General features: G+C 33.2%; 1 protein-coding gene across 2 annotated transcripts in view; it reads right to left on the bottom strand.

The window, feature by feature from the left end:
- LOC125657783 (ATP-binding cassette sub-family C member 5-like) overlaps positions 1 to 18,097 on the bottom strand; it is a 56,217-nt gene extending 38,120 nt beyond the window's left edge. The window contains exons 1-8 of one of the 2 annotated variants that reach the window (XM_056149315.1): positions 17,987 to 18,097; positions 17,753 to 17,799; positions 11,313 to 11,425; positions 11,028 to 11,127; positions 10,323 to 10,436; positions 7,553 to 7,711; positions 3,866 to 4,013; positions 1,938 to 2,085 (exon numbers count right to left, since the gene is read on the bottom strand). In XM_056149315.1, the coding sequence (XP_056005290.1) occupies positions 1,938 to 2,085; positions 3,866 to 4,013; positions 7,553 to 7,711; positions 10,323 to 10,436; positions 11,028 to 11,113 (655 nt within the window). In that variant the 5' untranslated portion in view covers positions 11,114 to 11,127; positions 11,313 to 11,425; positions 17,753 to 17,799; positions 17,987 to 18,097. Of the gene's footprint in view, positions 1 to 1,937; positions 2,086 to 3,865; positions 4,014 to 7,552; positions 7,712 to 10,322; positions 10,437 to 11,027; positions 11,128 to 11,312; positions 11,426 to 17,752; positions 17,807 to 17,986 lie in introns of those variants that run through there. The other variant, XM_056149314.1, reaches the window with a different exon arrangement.
- Between the last annotated feature and the right edge of the window lie 2,157 nt (positions 18,098 to 20,254).

The following is a 20,254-nucleotide window of genomic DNA, read 5'->3' as shown; positions in this document are numbered from 1 at the left end:
AAAATTTCGGTGAACGAACTATTAGAAATAATTACTATAAGCATAAAGAAGACAAAATGTATGTAATTTTGTATACTTTGAAAACATGAGATGTGTCCTTTAAGTATCTTACCCTTGATGTCACGAATCCTTGGATATCTTAAGTTTTTTCTCAGTCTCATCAAGTTTGAGATAACAAGGTTTGACTGTAGTATATAGATAATGGATTTTACTTCATAAAATCTTTTCTTTAATGAAGTAATCTACATCGTCACAATGGCTGACTTCCTTTTTACTCATATTTGAAAATATCAATTTCAGCAATAGTAGTCTAGTCCTTTCAGATTTAATTGCCTAGATAAGTAGCTCAGTGGGTTAGCACATTGACTGCTAAACTGTAAATCGTGGTCCAGCAGGAGTTTTAAATTTTTTCAGATTGCTTTCTACTAAAACTGCATTTTTTTAAATAAATAAAGCAAATTGAAAATTTTCAACTTCAAAATATTGCTGTATATATCCTCAATTTTTCATCCATATCAAAGTTCTCTGGTATAGCAATTAATCCTCCTTAAAATCTTAAGAATTTAAACATTTATAAATATACATATTTATAGAATACTGATCTGTATCAAATGTTTTTGGTCATGATACCATACTAATACATGCAATTTTGATGAACAGTAAAATCTCGTTACATTGAACTCGATGGGACCGAGAACAAGAGGCCCATGGGCCACATCGCTCACCTGAGTTAAATTGGCCTATATCTAAAGATTTTCTCTATATATTCGCATGTAAATCTTTGATCCCTATTGTGGCCCCAACCTACCCCCCCCCCCCCCCCCCCCCCCCCCCTGTGGGCCATAATTTAACAAACTTGAATCTGAACTATGTCAGGAAGCTTTCATGTAAATGTAGACTTTTCTGGCCCAGTGATTCTTCAGAAGAAGATTTTTAAAGGTTTTTCCTATATATTTGAATGTAAAACTTTGATCCCCTACTCTGGTCCCATCCTAGACCGGGGGCGTGATTTTAAAAAACTTGAATCTGAACTATGTTAGGAAGCTTTCATGTAAATATCAGTTTTTCTGTAAATTTGTACTTTCCTAGCCCAATGATTCTTGAGAAGATTTTTAAAGATTTTCTCCCTATATATTTGTACAGTGTATGTATAATTTTTATTCCCTATTGTGGCCTCATTCTACCCCCAGGGGCCATGATTTTTACAAACTTGAATTTGCACTATGTCAAAAAGCTTTAATGTAAATTTCAGCTTTTTTTTGGGCCAGTGTTCCTTGAGAAGAAGATTCTTAAAGATTTTCCCTATATATTTGTATGTAAAACTTTGATCCCCTATAGTGATCCCATCCTACCCCCAGGGGTCATGATTTTAACAAATTTGAATCTGCACTATGTCAGCAAGCTTTCATGTAAATTTCAGCTCCTTTGACATAATGGTTCTTAAGAAGATTTTTAAATGACCCACCCATTTCTGCATTTTTGTGATTACCTCCCCTTTGAAGGGGGCATGGCCCTTCATTTGTACAATTTGAAAGTCCTTCACCCAAGGATGCTTTGTGCCAAGTTTGATTGAAATTGGCCCAGTGGTTCTGGAGAAGAAGATGAAAATGTGAAAAGTTTACACCAATGATGACAGACAATGGACAAATTTTGATCAGAAAAGCTCACTTGAGCCTCTTACTCAAAGATCATGAAATTTACAATTTTGGTAGAGGCTTTCCTGCTCTACATCACTGTGCATTTAGTTTTTTGTAGAGGAGAAGATCTTTGAAAATTAGTAAATTTTTGCCCCAACCCAAGGGGTGCAGGAGCCCTGAAATTTACACTTCATGTCCCCCTTGAGTTTACTCAACTAAAGAAACTCTCTACACCATTCAATCAATCTTCTAACCTGTTCAAAAAAGTAACGAAAAATGTTGCAGAAAAAAGATACCAACCTGTAGTGTAATTAGTCACCCAGCCAAGAGCAAAAAACATGGATCGACTAAACTCCATGGCAGCCATGAGAACTACCAAGCCAATCCCAAAGCCCAGGTCCCTGTTACCAGACAAAAGGTCATCCAGAATTCTCCTTAGTACAAAGGCCTGTCAGGAACAAAATACTGCACTGAGATGACAATCTTAGTTACTAATTACACAGTACAAAGACCTGTCAGGAATAAAATACTGTATTGAGATGACAATCTTAGTTACATTTTTACTAATTACACAGTACAAAGGCCTGTCAGGAATAAAATACTGTACTGAGATGACAATCTTAGTTACATTTTTACTAATTACACAGTTCAAAGGCCTGTCAGGAATAAAATACTGTACTGAGATGACAATCTTAGTTACTAATTACACAGTACAAAGGCCTGTCAGGAATAAAATACTGTACTGAGATGACAATCTTAGTTACATTTTTACTAATTACACAGTTCAAAGGCCTGTCAGGAATAAAATACTGTACTGAGATGACAATCTTAGTTACATTTTTACTAATTACACAGTTCAAAGGCCTGTCAGGAATAAAATACTGTACTGAGATGACAATCTTAGTTACATTTTTACTAATTACACAGTACAAAGACCTGTCAGGAACAAACTACCGAGCTGAATTAACAATTTTAGAGATTGCAGCACTATTTCTTGCACTTACCCTTTTTATTGATCAAATAAAGGTAACTTAACAAACCTAACTTCAACCTCTCCAAGTTCTTGATTTCCCTAAGTGAAATCACGATCCTGATATTTTTTTCTTTATAACTAAGCAGATTTACTATTGATCTCTCGAAGTTTTCGATCTCTTGAAGTAAAATTTGAGTCCCGTAAAACAGATTTTCACTCTCTATCTCTCGAAGTGGTGGTAGCGTATGCACACCATCACTCATGTGTATAATTATTTCCGCTTGGACACCTTACCTGGATATAGGTTAATGGGTGGGGCTAGTATGACTGTTAATTAGATGTTTACATAGGTGACACATTGCAGGAGCTTCTTGTTGGGGTGGAGAGTTTTAACCTTACACCTGTGCTTTGTCTTTGTTATATAATCTGACTATAAATAAAATTTTCGATTTGTTTTGACTTGACAATGAGACAGTAAATTGGAAAATAATTCAGATATTGGTATAAATTTATAAAAAGTTGTGCTTTATGTAAAGTGACTGGAAATTGTGATTCATGAAGTTAGTGACTGTGAAACTTTCTTCTTTTTTGCTATTTATGAGAAATTTATCTTGTAAACATGAACATGTACATGTATGAAAAATGAATAAATAAATACATCTCAAACTCTTAAAAAGAAAACGTTAATTATGCAAAATAAAGCTGTGTTGTTAAAATCAAGTCAATAACTGAAAAAATAAGAAGGACATGTCAAAACAATCCCAGGATGTTGTAAATACACATAGACAAGTCTATGCAATATACAATCCGGTTACTGTAAAATCTGAACCATTATGGTAAGACCATTTATTTCCAGATTTATCTTGATCCTTGAACTTGGAGTTATTGAGAGTCACCTGTATGCGAGATCTTTAGTGTATGAACAACTAATATGTGAAATCACTACTGCATGTGAATAACTGGTATGTGAAATTACTATTGCATGTGAATAACTGGTATGTGAATTCACTACCGCATGTGAATAACTAATATGCGAAATCAAAGTCAATATGTAAAATGGAACCAAGTACATAAATGACTACTGGATGATTCATGTGAAATAGTTATTGTGTTTTGCTGTCGGTGTTTTTCTTTTGCTTTGTTTGCACATTTTGTCGTGTTCTGTCTTTTTGAGTGTGTAGAGCTAAATCATTTGAATGTCTATATTGTCTAGTAATTATATCCATAGAACATTTAATGTTTAAACAAATCGTACCGGAGCAGCAAAACTGAAGGACATTGAAATGATGAAGGTCATCCCCCCAAGAATGATCCTGGTCCTTCCTGCCCTCAACAACACCCGGGCAAAAGATGCCTTCTCTGGGCCTTTGGCCTTCAACTCTGCTCTCCATATACGCTCCAACCTGTAAACATTTCATTACAATGCAGCTCAAATTGTCACGTAGAATTATCAAATCTATTTGCTTTAAGTGTCTAGTACACTCTTAAGAAATTTTCCAATATCAATAAAATTTCAATTTATAAAGTGCTAAATATAATAAAACATTACTTTAAAGCACTGTACATATAAAAAAATAAAATAAAAACTGTACATACACTGTACATGTATACTGTACATATATATAAGAAATAAAATAACAGCATTTTTTAAAGTAAAATATTACTTCACTATCATTTCGATATAAATAGATAAGAAAATGTGACACATTAAAAAGAAGTGTATTTTTCAGTAGTAAATTCGAACCCCAGCGATATAATTACCCGTGTGTAGCGTATTCAAGATACTGTGACACGGATAGAGTCCTGACAGACAATTTACTTCCTATAAACTTCTACATTTTTAATGTGGGGTCCTAATTACTGTAGATTCCTTATTTTACGCAAGTACTTAATATGGCGAAATGACTCGTATACGTCAAATCGTGTGAACAAGAATTCGTGTGTGGTCTGTTAATCAAAAGTTCTTACATGTATATTAACAACAAACAAGAGGCCCATGGGCCACATCGCTCACCTTAGTCACCTTGGCCCATATCTGAAGACTTTCCATATATATTTGCATGTAAAACCTTGGTCCCTATTATGGCCCAAACTACCCTTTGCAAACTTGAATCTACACTATGTCAGAAAGCTTTCATGTAAATGTCAACTTCTTTGGCCCAATGGTTCTTTTAAAGCTTTTTTCTATATTTGTATGTAAAACTTTGACCCCCCCCCCACTTGTGGCCCCATCCTACCCCCTGGGGACCATGATTTGAACAAACTTGAATCTGCACTATGTCAGAAAGTTTTCTTGTAAATATCAGCTTTTCTGACTCAGTGGTTATTGAGAAAAAGATTTTACCTATATATTTGTATGTAAAACTTTGATCCCCTATTGTGGCCCCATTCAATCCCCGGAGCCCATGATTTGAACAAACTTGAATCTGCATTATGTCAGGAAGCTTTCATGTAAATCTCAGCTTTTCTGGCTTAGTGGTTCTTGAGAAGAAGATTTTTAAAGTTTTTACCTATATATTTGTGTGTAAAACTTTGATCCCCCCTTGGGGCCCCATCCTATCCCAGGTGGGCCATGATTTGAACAAACTTGAATCTGTACTATGTCAGGAAGTTTTCATGTAAAAATCAGCTTTTCTGACTCAGTGGTTCTTGAGAAGAAGATTTTTAAAGATTTTTCCTATATATTTGTATGTAAAACTTTGATCCCCTATTGTGGCCCCATCCAACCCGGGGCCCATGATTTGAACAAACTTGAATCTGCATTATGTCAGGAAGCTTTCATGTAAATCTCAGCTTTTCTGGCTTAGTGGTTCTTGAGAAGAAGATTTTTAAAGTTTTTCCCTATACATTTGTGTGTAAAACTTTGATCCCCCCCCCTTGGGGCCCCATCTTATCCCCGGGGGCCATGATTTGAACAAACTTGAATCTGCACTATGTCAGAAAGTTTTCATGTAAAAATCAGCTTTTCTGGCTCAGTGGTTCTTGAGAAGAAGATTTTTAAAGATTTTCCCTATATATTTGTATGTAAAACTTTGATCCCCCCTTGTGGCCCCATCCTACCACCGGGGCCCATGATTTGAACAAACTTGAATCTGCAATATGTCAGGAAGCTTTCAGGTAAATTTCAGCTCTTCTGGCCCAGTGGTTCTTGAGAAGAAGATTTTTAAATGATCCCACCCTATTTTTGCATTTTTGTGATTATCTCCCCTTTGAAAGGGACATGGCCCTTCATTTGAACAAACTTGAAAGCCCTTCACCCAAGGATGCTTTTGGCCAAGTTAGGTTGAAATTGGCCCAGTGGTTCTGGAGAAGAAGTCAAAAATGTGAAAAGTTTACAGACAGACAGACAGACGGACGGACAGACAGACGGACGCCGGACAAAATGTGATCAGAATAGCTCACTTGAACCTTCGGTTCAGGTGAGCTAAAAATAAAAGTACAGTGAAACTTCTCTAAACTGGCCAACTCTCGGACCGATAAAAATGGCCGGTTTATAGGGATGGCCGGTTTACCGAGAATTTAGCATTTAGAGACATTTTATCTCAATATTGTTAAAGTAGGTACTGTTCACTTTGTTCTGGTGATCTATGATAAATTATCGGTAGAGATCAAATTAGTCTGTTTGTACCTGTAGGTACATGTAATTATAAATTCTTGCTGAAATCATCTAATTTTAAACTGAATATCTATAACAGGATACTTAAAGAAAACACAGAAGCCTATTATTGGAATTCCTCTTACCTATAAACACTCTGTTTACATTCATTGTTTATATCATTAACAAATTTGTTTTGACATTTTTAAAAAGTACAGTAATAAATATAAAATTGTCATTTGAATATTTCTTAGGAATTTTAAGTCTATGGAAACCAAGAAAATTAATTTATTATTTAATAATTATCATTAACAGTCATAGGTTTGTTCTTTATCAACTACAGTTTATATCCATGTGATAGTATGGTGCAACAATATGGCGTTTGATACTCATTCCTTCAATATATGTTCCTAACTGTTTTTTACACTTAGTACAGAATTTGTAAGGGTGGATTGGATTAGCCAAGTGTCACTTAATACCCATGATAGCACAGGTAAACAATAGAAATTAGGGAGGCCACTGGTGTTTTTTACACCTCCAGTAGATAATTTCCCACCTGGCCTGTTGGTCAGTCAATTTGCACACCTGGTCGATTTTGATCACATTGTGGCCAAAATTTTCCAGTCTTCAAAAAGTGGCCTGTATTATAAGGGTAAATTACATGTTTGTTAACAAATGTACTTTAAAAAGTGGCCGATGTCTGGTTTTCAGGGGTGGCCGGTTTTGTAAGACTTTCTTTGTAAGGAAATGTTAAGATTTCTGCCAGGACTTTGAAAATCGGCCGATATTCAAGGAGAACCGGTTTTCTGAGGGGCCGGTTTGGAGAAGTTTCACTGTATATAATTTTATGACACGAAATTACGCATAATAAATTCCTCACCTATATCTAGGAATCTACAGTATTACACGTCTTTCTCTTAAGCTAAATTTCTTCTGCATAAATTTAAATTAATTGTTACGATGAAAACTACTCTCAAATTGAAAGTATATGCAATTGTGTCATGATAAATATAGATGCGGACACCCATATAGAGATAGAGATAAAGCGATATGACCTCAGAATTTATAGACGTATTTCTCTTGTTGGCAAAAATTGCTGTACAAACTTTTATACGTGTCTTACTCTTATTGATGCAAAAACTTTTAAAACGTTACGATGAAAAGTCATTACAAAAATGATGACAGACAGATGAACAGATAGATTGACAGACAGAGTGATTCCTATAGGACTCCCACATTTCATGCGGGCCGGGCCTAATAAGTTCCAGATTTACCTACATATAAGAACATTACTACACTTGAACAAATTTGATATCAGTATTCTTCCATAATTCACAAACCCCCCACCTTTCTGCATTAACCTCTGCTCGGTTGACATCGGGACACCTCATGTGTTGTAAAAATTCAGTGCCTTTTCTGTTGATTTTCCACATGATTGGAGTCAGCCATGCGTAGGTCAAAAGAGAGAAGAATCCAGCAGCTGCCTCGGGAAGTTCATCCTTAGGGCTGCAAGATTGAAATGATAACATATACAGTAAAACACGGTTAAGTCAATTCAACTTAATTGATAGATTATCATCCCCGCCCGCCCCTCAAAAATTTACCTGCCCCGAATTTTTTTATTTTGCGAAACTTGCAATTCCTGGAAAATTTTCATGTACGACTCCGGTATTTACACTTCTTGTTTACATTTCCGGTATAGCAACGAAAAAAGCCACGTGAAGAAAATAGTCTAATAGATCTATATGGTTTTCTTAATTTCTCACGTTCTTACAGGCGTAAATGTTGAAGAAGTTAGGTATATTTCTGTTTGAAATTAAAACTTAACCTGGAATTCGTATGTGAAAATAGCATATATTGATATCCATCTGGCATTAAACTGTTAAATGATGCGCATCTGTTGAAAAAAAAAACTCGTTTGTCTTTAATATTTTCCCCAGAAAATCAAAATTAAACAAGAGATGTTTGTAAAACACATATGTCCCCCATGGTGCAAAATTGAAAAGGGTTATGTCCTGTTTGACTCTTGACCTTTGACCATGTGACCTCAAAATCAATAGGAGTCATCTTCTCCTGAAGTTGTACCAGTGTACCAAGTTTGATGTCTGTCAAGCAGAGGGTTCTCAAGATATTGAATGGACAGTATATTCCTATGTCCAGTTTGACCCCTGACCTTTGACCATGTGACCTCAAAATCAATAGGGGTCATTTTCTTCTGAAGATGAACTGGTGTGCCAAGTTTGATGTCTGTCAAGCAAAGGGTTCTCTAGACATTGAATGGTCAGTATATTCCTATGCCCAGTTTGACCCTTGACCTTTGGCCATATGACCTCAAAATCAATAGGGGTCATCTACTCCTTAGGATGTACCAGTGTGCTAAGTTTGATGTTTTTCAAGCAAAGGGTTCTCAAGATATTGAGCGGACATTATATTCCTATGTCCAGAGTAGACTGACCCTTGACCTTTGACCTGAAAACCACTAGGGGTCCTCTTCTACTCATAACCAACCCACATATGAAATATCATTATCATCAAGTGAATGGTTCTCAAGATATTGAGCGGACAACACATGGTCTACAGACCGACCGACTGACAGTTGCAAAACAATATGCCTCCTCTTTTTCAAAGGGGGGGGGGGGGGGTGCATAAAAATAAAATCCTCCCACCCGCCCCACACTTTTTGGTGACCCTGGATGATAATCTACTAATTAAGTTGAATTGGCCTTATAGCAAACCTCCAAGGCCTGCAAATAATAGTCCATTATAACCAAACTTCATTATAATACAGTAATACACGGTTATAGCAAACATCCAGGGCCTGCAAATAACAATCCGTTATAAACGAACTTCATTATACAGTAAAACACAGTTACTGCGAACCTCCAGGGCCAGTGAAAAACAGTTTGTTATTACCAAACTTCATTATACAGTAAAACATGGTTATAGCAAACCTCCAGGGTCAGCAAAAAACAGTTCATTATAACCAAATATGTTATAATATCCAATATAATTTTCATTATTTTCTCTCATGGGAGAATAAATATCACATTGCAATAAGCGTAAATTTATTCTAAGCCTATTCATCATAAACGTGTTTCACTGTATTATGTAAAGTGTATATCCGTGTTATTTTCATTTCCTGATTTCTACCTAATAAAGCTGTATACATTTCATATTTATGCATGAGCAGATCCAAGATTCTGAGTTGGAGGAGGTTGAGGTAATATCTAATACACGTATCTGAAAGGGAGGGCTCTAAGTGTTCAGGTCTATGGCAAAGCCCTACTGGAGATTCAGGGGGCAAAGGTTCTGAATTTACAGAGATATTTGCTTACATTTTTTTGCATATTTCTTTTAAGAGTATAAAATGTGTTCAGGAGTCAAAATTACTTGGTGTTATTATTGATGAAACTTCGTCCTGGAAAAGTCAGACAGAATCACTTATGAACAAGATTTCGAAGAGAATTGGCATTTTAAGAAGAATAAAATATCTTATGTCAAATGATGCACCGTAGAAGATTTTTAATACTATGATTTTTCACATTTTACATATTGTTGCACTATATGGAGCAATCCAAGAAAAGCTGAAAATGTAAATAAGCTTTTTATATTGCAAAAATGAGATGCAAGGGCAATTCTTAACATCAGAAATTTTTAAACACCATCTAGTGTCATGTTTACACAACTGGTTGCCTCTATCAGATTACTTTGTCTATAGAAAAGTCATGTACCCAGGGCAAAAACTGAATATTATAGAAGATGTTTCAGCATTTCAGGGAGCACTATGTGGAATGACTCGAGTGAAGATATATTAGACACTCAACAAGTGTAGTGTGTTTCAGGAAATTATCTTAGAGATCATCACCATACTTTTAAAGCTTCATTTTGTACTTATATACATTCATGATTATTTCTTACGTTTATATGTACTCTACTTCTTAATCTGTGTTTATTTTACTAATATCTGTCTGTATGTATGTTATATGCATGCAGGACCATATTGAAAACTAGTGTTATTGCTAAATATGTAATCCTGCATGATAAATAAAGGCCTTATTATTATTATATTATAAAATTTCAAGTATAAGCCCCCATTAAAAACAGGAATGATTCTTACGATTTCTTGAGTCTGATAGGAATCAAAGACTTCATAGCCGATTTGTATTTAGCCCTTCTCTTGGGATAATGGATATCCAGACCGGATGTGGCCTGGCACTCCACGTCGATGAGTCTGAAATTAAAAAAACATCACTTTGTCCACCATCACAGAATCTTTTTATTTTAATACCTTGAGATACTAGGTGCACATCAAAAACTGATCAGACTTGTCTCTTGGCCCAGCAAGATTTATATATATATTTTTAAATATTTACTATGCTAGTATCATATTGATATATATTTAATGCATCAAAAACCATGTAAACTACAAATTAAATTAATCTCCTTTTCCAAATTCTCTTGAATTAAAATGAGTAATACTTGATTTTAAAAAGGGACTTCACAATCATGCAGAATATCTCTGACAATAAATAAATGAGTACATGTATTGACGATGTAAAGGAAAGGTCTCATAAATACATACAAGTATAATACTAATATACCATGCCTATTGTAAATTCCTGTGGTTTCATCATTTTTAAACCAATATTTTTGTGTGTGTGTGTTTGTTCAAGACCATAAAATCAAATGATCAACATAAATTTTGCTTATAATGGAAAAACATAAAGTCCATAAAAATCTATCAGCTAAACTAAATATTTTGACAGATCCACAAAAATTCATAAAACTGAAACTATACATGTATATCATGTAATTCACATACTCTTCGATTTCTTCATCTTCCTCCTCCACCTGTTGATTTCCCGTTAGATCCTCCTCTGAGATCAGTGGATCATTTGGTTTTGACATATTCTTTTTTTTATCTACAGTACAATGCATTCCGTGAAGAGTCAGAAGTAAAACAATTCATCCCCACAAAATATTTTCGCTATAATATAATTATAATATGATACATATGTGTAAGTAATCCAGTCAGATATTGTGTAATCAATTTTTACGAATTAAGAGTTTTCTCTGATCATGTTCATGATAATTCAATAGTACTCACATCACTCACAGAGAAAATCCTGTTACCATTCTGGGGTTTTTATTAGTGGTAGTTCTTGGTGTGGGTCATTCCGGCTTATCCTCCATCATTGTCATGTTACATTCAGATGTCTACTAAGATAAAAAATGTCATTCTTTAAATATGTTTCACATTACTCTGGTTCAGGTACAGAGTGAGAAATTTCTGATCCCCTCTTCTATGTTTCACATTACTCTGGTTCAGGTACAGAGTGAGAAATTTCTGATCCCTTCTTCTATCTCTCTCTGAATTAATCTGTGTCATGTCTCCACCTGTGTCAATAGCTGCAACGGTCCGATTAAAATAAAATCTTCACTAGGTCTTTTCTATTTTGATTGTCACAAATCATTAGTTCATCCACATATGACCCCAAACAGAATTCTTCAGACCTTCACGTGACAATCAAAACACAAGAGGCCATGGGCCATATTGCTCACCTGAGTCACCTTGGCCCATATATTTAAAGATTTTCCCTATATATTTGTATGTAAAACTTTAATCCTTATTGTGGCCCAAACCTACCCCAGGGGCCATGATTTTATCAAACTTGAATCTGTACTATGTCAGAAAGCTGCCATATAAATTTAAACTTTTCTGGCCCAGTGGTTCTTCAGAAGAAGATTTTCAATGACTCCACCCTATGTTTGTGATTATCTCCCCTTTGAAGAGGGCATGGCCCTTCAATTGAACAAACTTGAATCCCCTTCTCTAAGGATGATTTGTGCCAAGTTTGGTTCTAAATTTTGTCAGTGTATTTTTACTATTTTGCTATTATTTCCCCTCAGAGAAAGGTGTTGCCCCTCATTTGAATAATCTTGAATCTCCTTTACCTAAGGATGATTTGTGCCAAGTTTGGTTGAAATTGGTCAGGTGGTTCTTTAATAATTAATCCATACTTTCTCAAGCCATGTCGCATCAGGATTGAAATCAAAATTAGCATCCTTGCAGAAAAATTGCTTTAATTTGCATCTAGAGACTAAATGCACAATGCTTATGTCAATAATACAATTCTTAATAAACTTGTGTCACAAGGGGACTATAGAAGTGCAGAAAGAAAAATAACTTAGAACTATATAATTCAATGTGATTCAGAGTAGACAACTGTTTTATTACAATGTAGCATTCAGTCTGATTGAAATCAGATCCTTTCATCTGCTTACATACTTCAATTGCTACATGAGCAGATCAAAGAATAAGATTTCAGATTGATTAGCATTTATACAGAAATCAAGGTAGAATGCTGAATAATCAAATATTTGATTCTGATTTTATGCTGTTTCAGAAATGTTAAAACTAAAATTATGAGTTGTGTTCTTCTTTCACACATTTAACCACATATCTTTGGACCTTTTTTTATTACAAATCTTTCTAACAGAGGAAAGCATGTACTTTTCTCATTGTCATACTTTTTTTTATTTTATTATTTTTTTTAATTAGCATTGTCCATTGTACAAATAGAAATTAAGTGCATCATATTATATACTTTTATAGGTAAGATGAACAATGGATATATAATCACTCATACCAACCATTCATACCCCACTCATGCATTTCAAAATCAACTGAAATTATACCAAAAAAATAATTATTGAGGTTGCTATAATAGTATCAAAAAATATAAATTTATACAAAAAATGCAATAAAAAATATAATATTCAGTGGGTTCAAAAATTCCATTATTTTTCAAAAGATAATTGATTGGAATTGTAAATAGATATACATCTTTCAATACTGTATTCTATTTTCAAATGGTTCAAAAGACCTAAAATGTTTAGTGTTTTACCTTGTAATGAGGTATTGAAAATATACTGTTTAGTATACAAAATAATAAAGTTAATTTTCATGTTGTCTTTAGTAAGTGGTAATTCTCCTAAAATTATATTTTTAAAATTAAAACCAATCCTTTTTGAAGTAGTCCTGTAAATATGTAAAATTAAAGCTCTCCAAAGATCCAATACCTCATTACAACTCACAAACAAATTATAAAGTTATCGTGACATTAGCAGCTAGTTTATGAATGAGATAAACGCATATTCCTTCACATCACCTTTGGCTTTACAAATTATAATTGATACATATAACCACAATTTCACAAGGGAGGGTGTTGTTATCAGAGATAAAACAATACATTATTTACCATGTAAGGAAACAAATGTTGCATAACTTCTATACAGAAATAACTATTGTTACACACGCATGGTTTTACTGTTATTGCATCATTTATAAGGCTTTTCGTCCTTTTTGCAATCCACAGTTATTTTCAGTTTCATATACATGCAGTTAGTTACCAACTCAAAGAACTGAAAATAGTGCTGGGTCACTGGATTAGATAACGATTGTGTTTACTTTTGTTACAGGGGGGTTATCACCACTCTTATCAGACCATCTTCTAGAATATTAAGATAAAAGCCTACTTAAAGTGTCAGTCAACTGAAGTTCTAATTTTCCACCTCTGATAGGTTTATTCTGTATCAGCCTTACTATGATCGTAAAAAAATAAACCCTCTTCATTGGCCAATAACTTAACCCATTAATAATTCAAATTTGGGATTATAAATAATAATAGATTAACATTAGTGTTGTTCTGATTAGATGCTATGAATTAAGAATTAGAAAATAATAGATTAACCTTAGTCTCTTTATGATGAAAATTTGAGATTAAAAAATAATAGATTAAATTTAGTCTTGTTCTGATGAAATGCTATGAATTAGGGATTAGAAATAATAGATTAACTTTAATCTTGTTCTGATGAAATGCTATGAAATTGGGTCATCAAAGATACCTAAATGTACTTCCACAAACTAATTCCTTATCCCTACATTTCAAATTTATGTTCTATTTTAATCTATCATGGCTTTTATCTATCCTAGAACAGAATGTTTAAAAGTAAGGTGACGTTCAGATGAGGGGACAGTGATGGCACATTTCATTGTACAGTGAAATCATCAAAATGTTCAGGTCTAAGATTCAGATTTCAAAAACTCTGCTGGGACTTTGACCACTACATAACAGGCATCTATTTCATCGACAGACAAAACTCAGCAAATCCTATCTTAAAGCTGTTTGTTGGCATGACAAGTCACAGAAAGACAACTCTTTGACCCTTCCCAAAGAAAAAGCTACTGTACAAACACATACCTTTGTATTCAAACATTAAATATATATGACTGTTCATAGACAACAAATGACTCTGAAAATTGGCATACATGATTTGATTAAGAAAAACTTTAGTTTGAAGACTGTTGGAATGGAAAACCACAGTGAAACTGAAAGTTAGCAATTGTTCAAAGGTCATAACAAAAAAGCAAAATCAGTCATTTGGAAACATTTTAGTTTGAAGACCATTTCTTATTGATGTTTCCATTTAGTCTAACTGACAAGACAAATAAAGAGTCTAATGTTGAACTGATTTTGTCAATGATCTCATTTCCAGATTTAGTAAATGTTATCCATGCATTTTCCTTTTAGAATTGAACGTTAATGCAATGAATACTGAATATAAGACTTAGTATTTATTACAATAGTAATGCTGATAATCTTATTTCACTATTTTAAAACTAAGCTACTGAACATAAAATTTGAGACCCATTCACGACAAATGGTTATCATGGTTACCGATTCAATTATTTATTCTGTTCCTAATTCAATACAAATTTTAAAAACAATTTGAATATTTTCATCTGAATTCGTGCAAATTTTAATGTCCAAACAATAACATAGAACAAAATATCTAGAATTTTTCGCAAATTTCATCTAAACTATACTTTCTTTCCAGGTTCAGAAAAACTTGCATTTTGGTTTGAATAAAATCCATTAGTTTAGGACTTTAACAAGCTTACTATTAACAATAAGGCAGTGATATAGTTAGCATGGAGTTCAAATGGACAACATGAAATCAGTACTCTACGAATTCATTCACATATATCTAAGTGTGAAGCCTACCAGCATATTGTTGAATTCCCTTATCTATCAAAAGTTACTGCAAATGAAAATGGGATGTTACTGCAAATGAAAACGGGGCATAAATGAATAATTTTTATATTTCATGTTATGTAGATGAATTTAACTTAAGGTAGGTCCCTAGTCCTGGACCTACTTGTGATTTCTCAAAAATTTGAGTTTAGATACTTAGATTGTTCATTTCAGGGTATGATAAAAACAAAAAAATGGGGGGTTGTCAGTATAATGAGTAAATTATGGTATTTTTATTACGTGTACCCCCATTTGTCAAACGGCAATATCAGAATTCATTGAAGAAGTCCTAGAATATGTCCATAAAATTTTGTTTGAGGTATGATGCTGCAATTTTTTTCCTCAAATATGAAATAAATATGTTTAACTAAATAATTAAAAGTGAAATTTTAACATAGTTTCATGTTTTTTAATAATGGTGATACAAAATTTAACTCAATACAGGCCCTCGGCAGTCAAAAATACGGCACTGCAACACCACTAATATGAATATTTTAAAAATTTGACTTGTGATTTTTCATTCAAACTCACATATTATGTTCATATATGAATGCTTGTTAAAATACATTTAAAAAATCTGCCCTTTCTCAGCATAATATTTTCACAGCATCTCAATTTATATTTACATTTTTGGGCCAAAATAACCATTTTGAAGATGATTTTCACATAACAGAAGATAACAAATATATAACAAGATAACAAATATATAACAAATGCAGAATTGTTTTATTTAATTCCACAAGTGCATGATTGCATATCATGAATTTTTTTTAATTTACAGATAATTTTAACATGTAATACCCCGGCCTGTATATCAATTAAACAAATATGTACCTCTGGTTTTATGTGTGAATTAGATGACAAAAAATGGAAAGAAGATTGGATCCATAGTCTACTTAAATATAAGTGATGGAGTGTTATTGTATTCATTTTACTAAATTAAAAAACATCCAGGTAAATGTAAAAACAGTATAAATCCACCCAATAATAATAGTATGTGAACCAATACTGGAGTTCGATCCGGACATGACGTCACGCTACTAGACCCCTACTTTAATCTTTTTAAATTTTCATCATTTTATTAAGACTTTAAAACCGGCTCTCAATAGCTTACTGTAAAATATGTTTACTGTTATTATCTATGACGTCATAATATGCTTAACGTAAAATCCTTTTCCCTTCATTCGTTTATGACGTCGTTATGTACGTGAAATGTTAGGACGCCTTTATGACGTCAAACCATTTCAAAACTATTTTAAAATGTAACGCCTGAGGATTATAAAATGAAAGCGCTTGCGTTAAATTTTTAACTTTGTGTACTGTTTATTCTATTTCTTTTAATATATATATATGGGTGCATAGAATCACCGAAATTACCACTAATCACCGAAATTACCAAAGAAATGACCGAAATTACCAATGAAGGGGCCGAAATTACCTCAGTATATGTTCATCTATATACCATCTAGTCACACATCAAATTTCATGAAGATTAGTAATGATTTGAAGGAATTGTTTCCATAAAACCGATTATTGTGACGTGTGAATCTGAGTTAATTCCCTTTACCGATAGGTACTCAGTAAGCGAACTATGAATAGCCAGTAAGTTCCAAATGGCAATATAAAATTCAGGACAAATATTTTATTTTATCTATTTATCACACATTGTATAAATCAATACCATGAATACGATTTATATAACATGAGAAATAACTCGTATAAATTTACGCTTCACATTAATCGGTTTAATGACCATAACTCCTTTAAATTGTTACCGATCTTCATGAAATTTGATGTGTGAATAGATAGTATATAGATAAACATACATAGAGGTAATTTCGGCCCCTTTATTGGTAATTTCGGTCATTTCTTTGGTAATTTCGGTGATTAGCGGTAATTTCGGTGATTCTATGTACCGTATGTATATATATATATATATGTATGTGTGTGTGTTTAAAAGGAAAATATAGAAAACTTATGAAAATTTGCTTTGATAGAGCTCTGTCCTCACATGTTAGGTGTCAATGTTGGGATATCTTTTGACTTGTTATGGATATAGATACGGATGCCAATACTTTTTGCTCTGCCCTCAAACACGATCATGACTTATCATTTCACATTTTTAAATTATACTAGGCCTACACATATGATTTGGTACCCATTCAAGACAAATGGTTACTGAATCGGTTATTGACCGATCATCAGTTAATTAGAGTCAATCGATGCTGCCGATTAATCGATTTTTATATTCAACCGATTTCACAACACTAGCCTGACTAGGCTGACATTACATAATTTCAGATAGAGCACAGTGCCCGTTTCTTTTTTCTTCGTTTACATAATCGTCCGACCTTAGATGATTAGATGTGTCTATTCCTTGGCTCACTTACAAAATTATTCAGTGAAGTTATTCAAGTATAAGAGCAAACCGAAACAGAAACGTACCGACCTTATTCAGCCTGCTGTCTCTCCTATACGGAAAATACCTATACGTCGCTAAAGATTAAAATCATCAGATACGGAAATATTTTCCCGGAAATGAAAAATTAACACGGAACATATGAATAGAAAGTATGGTAAATATGGGGTTGCAGTCTCCTCTTTGATTAATTTTTTTTTAATATAACGTTATTTTGAACCATTTGCGTGGAAAATTACCATGCACGTTTGCAATACGGCCCACCTGCTATTACTTGAAAATAATTCTGAATAAGGGTACGTCTGCCACAAGTTCAAAACGTAGAACGACCGCGCGTTATATTCCCTTCCTAAGAAGCCCTTATATAGGATGCTTAACCACCACGACAAGCAAACGTGGTATGTGTTGCTAACAGCTTAAACGAATATAGATGATGACATCATGTGATAGGATGTGATGAAACTAGTGAATTTCTCCTTCTTCCCGTCAAAGACACCAACCTCGCTTGAATTTTTTTTAATTTTTTTAATTTTTTTTTTAATTTTTTTTTTTTTTTTTTTACCCCTATATGATATAAGGACTCAGCGTTTTATAAGTGAGATTGATGCCTGTGCTTCCTGTAGTACCAGGTTTAACTGTTAAAATAATCTGGATGATAATTTAAGTTCAAGACTACAGGGGAAAAAACATGCAAATTTGAAATCACAACAAAAATGTCCCAAAAGGAGATGTAAATTAGCATAATTTTGTGAATATTTTTAAATGATCCTATCTGATAATAATCATATCAAATTATAATTATGTCTGATAATAATCATGATCATATCTAATAGTTATCATAATAATGCCTAATAATAATCATGACTGATAATACTTATAACTGATAATGATTATAATCATGTCTAATAATAATCATAATCCTGTTTGACAATAATCCTGTTTGACAATAATCATGTCTGCAATCATAATGATATCTTATCATGATTACATATAATAATATTCACAATTTGTTCTAATAATAATCATAATTATGTCTGATAATAATAATAATGAGCAAACCAAATTCGATGTTGGTTTCTTGGTTTGTGCAATCTATTATCAGTAATGACCCATAACAGGTTTGGTGCATATGACCCCGCAATCAGAAAATAAGCTTAGGGCCTACAAAAATTATACCAACTATCAAATAAGGTATTGGAAATCTTTATATGACAGAATTTTTCTAATAAAACAAGTGCATTTATTTCATTTGATTTGACTATATATTGTTGTCATTATCTTGGCTATGAACCTTGTTTTGCAATAATTACTTTGGAATTACTGACATTTACAAATATATGTAACTGGTAACTACAATCCCTAGGACGTTACTTCACGAAAGTGCTTGTCCAATTTATAATTCAATTATATCTCACTAATGAAATTACAAATTACTAATCTCTAATAATCAGAAGCTAGTAATTAGTAGCAGTCGTGATAAGAGTACACTAAGACTCAGACAGTCGACGATTTGAATATGTAGATCTATAATTTAAAAAAAAAAAATATCCTCCTATAAAAACAAACTATGAATATTTTGTTTATAGGAAGACACTTTTCTGTATTAGTGTTATATATATATATATATATATATATATATTTAAACGTCGAGTGCCTTCAACTTCGCTTTAAATAACTTAACCTAATATGGACGATTCACCGTCTGATGAAAGAAATACCAGAACAAATAACTAGATCAAGCTACATTTTGTACAAGATTCCGTATGACCGACGTGTTGGCGAATGTTCAAGAATTAGAACGTATAATTTTGTAATGGTACACGTACATGATGATCCCGTGACTTCGTTACATTTACTGAACCCGGGTATTTTAGAGGCTATGTATCATGTTTGAAGATTAAGACTAAATGCTTCATTCGGAATTTTTGTTTATTGGATTTTTCGGTTATGCTCTCTTTGGAATATCCTATAGTATAAATATTTTTCTTGTGCAGTACAAATAAAAATGACCTATGAAGGGGGCGCTGATGGAGGGGGAATGGGTAATCTCGGCAAAATCCGGCATGAATGTCATTTCCAGTAAAAATATCACAGCCAAGCCGATTTGCATAGGCGAATTGTTTTAAAAAATACTGCGAAGAGTGGAAGTTGTAAGTGAATGTGGATATGGAGCGCCAAATTAACATAAACTCAAATAATTGTTCAGATATCTGCAATTATTTGAAGATATCATCAATTCATTTGATGCGCGCAACAATTTAATTAAAGATCTCTTCAAATAATTAATGATCAGCTGAATTGATGCATGCTTTAATTAAACACGCTTTTAGAATTAAATTAATGATCTCTTCAAATGAATTAATGATATCAACAATTGAATTGATGCGCGCTACAATTCAATTGAAGAGAGCAATAATTGAATTGATGCGCGCATTAATTCATTTGATGGGAGCAATAATTAATGTAATGCGCACATTAATTCAATTATTGCTCTCTTCAATTGAATTAATGATATCTTTAATTCATATGAAG

Source organism: Ostrea edulis, chromosome 9 (assembly GCF_947568905.1).
Source record: "Ostrea edulis chromosome 9, xbOstEdul1.1, whole genome shotgun sequence".
In the NCBI taxonomy this organism is placed as follows: domain Eukaryota; kingdom Metazoa; phylum Mollusca; class Bivalvia; order Ostreida; family Ostreidae; genus Ostrea; species Ostrea edulis.
This window is presented reverse-complemented; position numbering and strand designations above follow the sequence as displayed.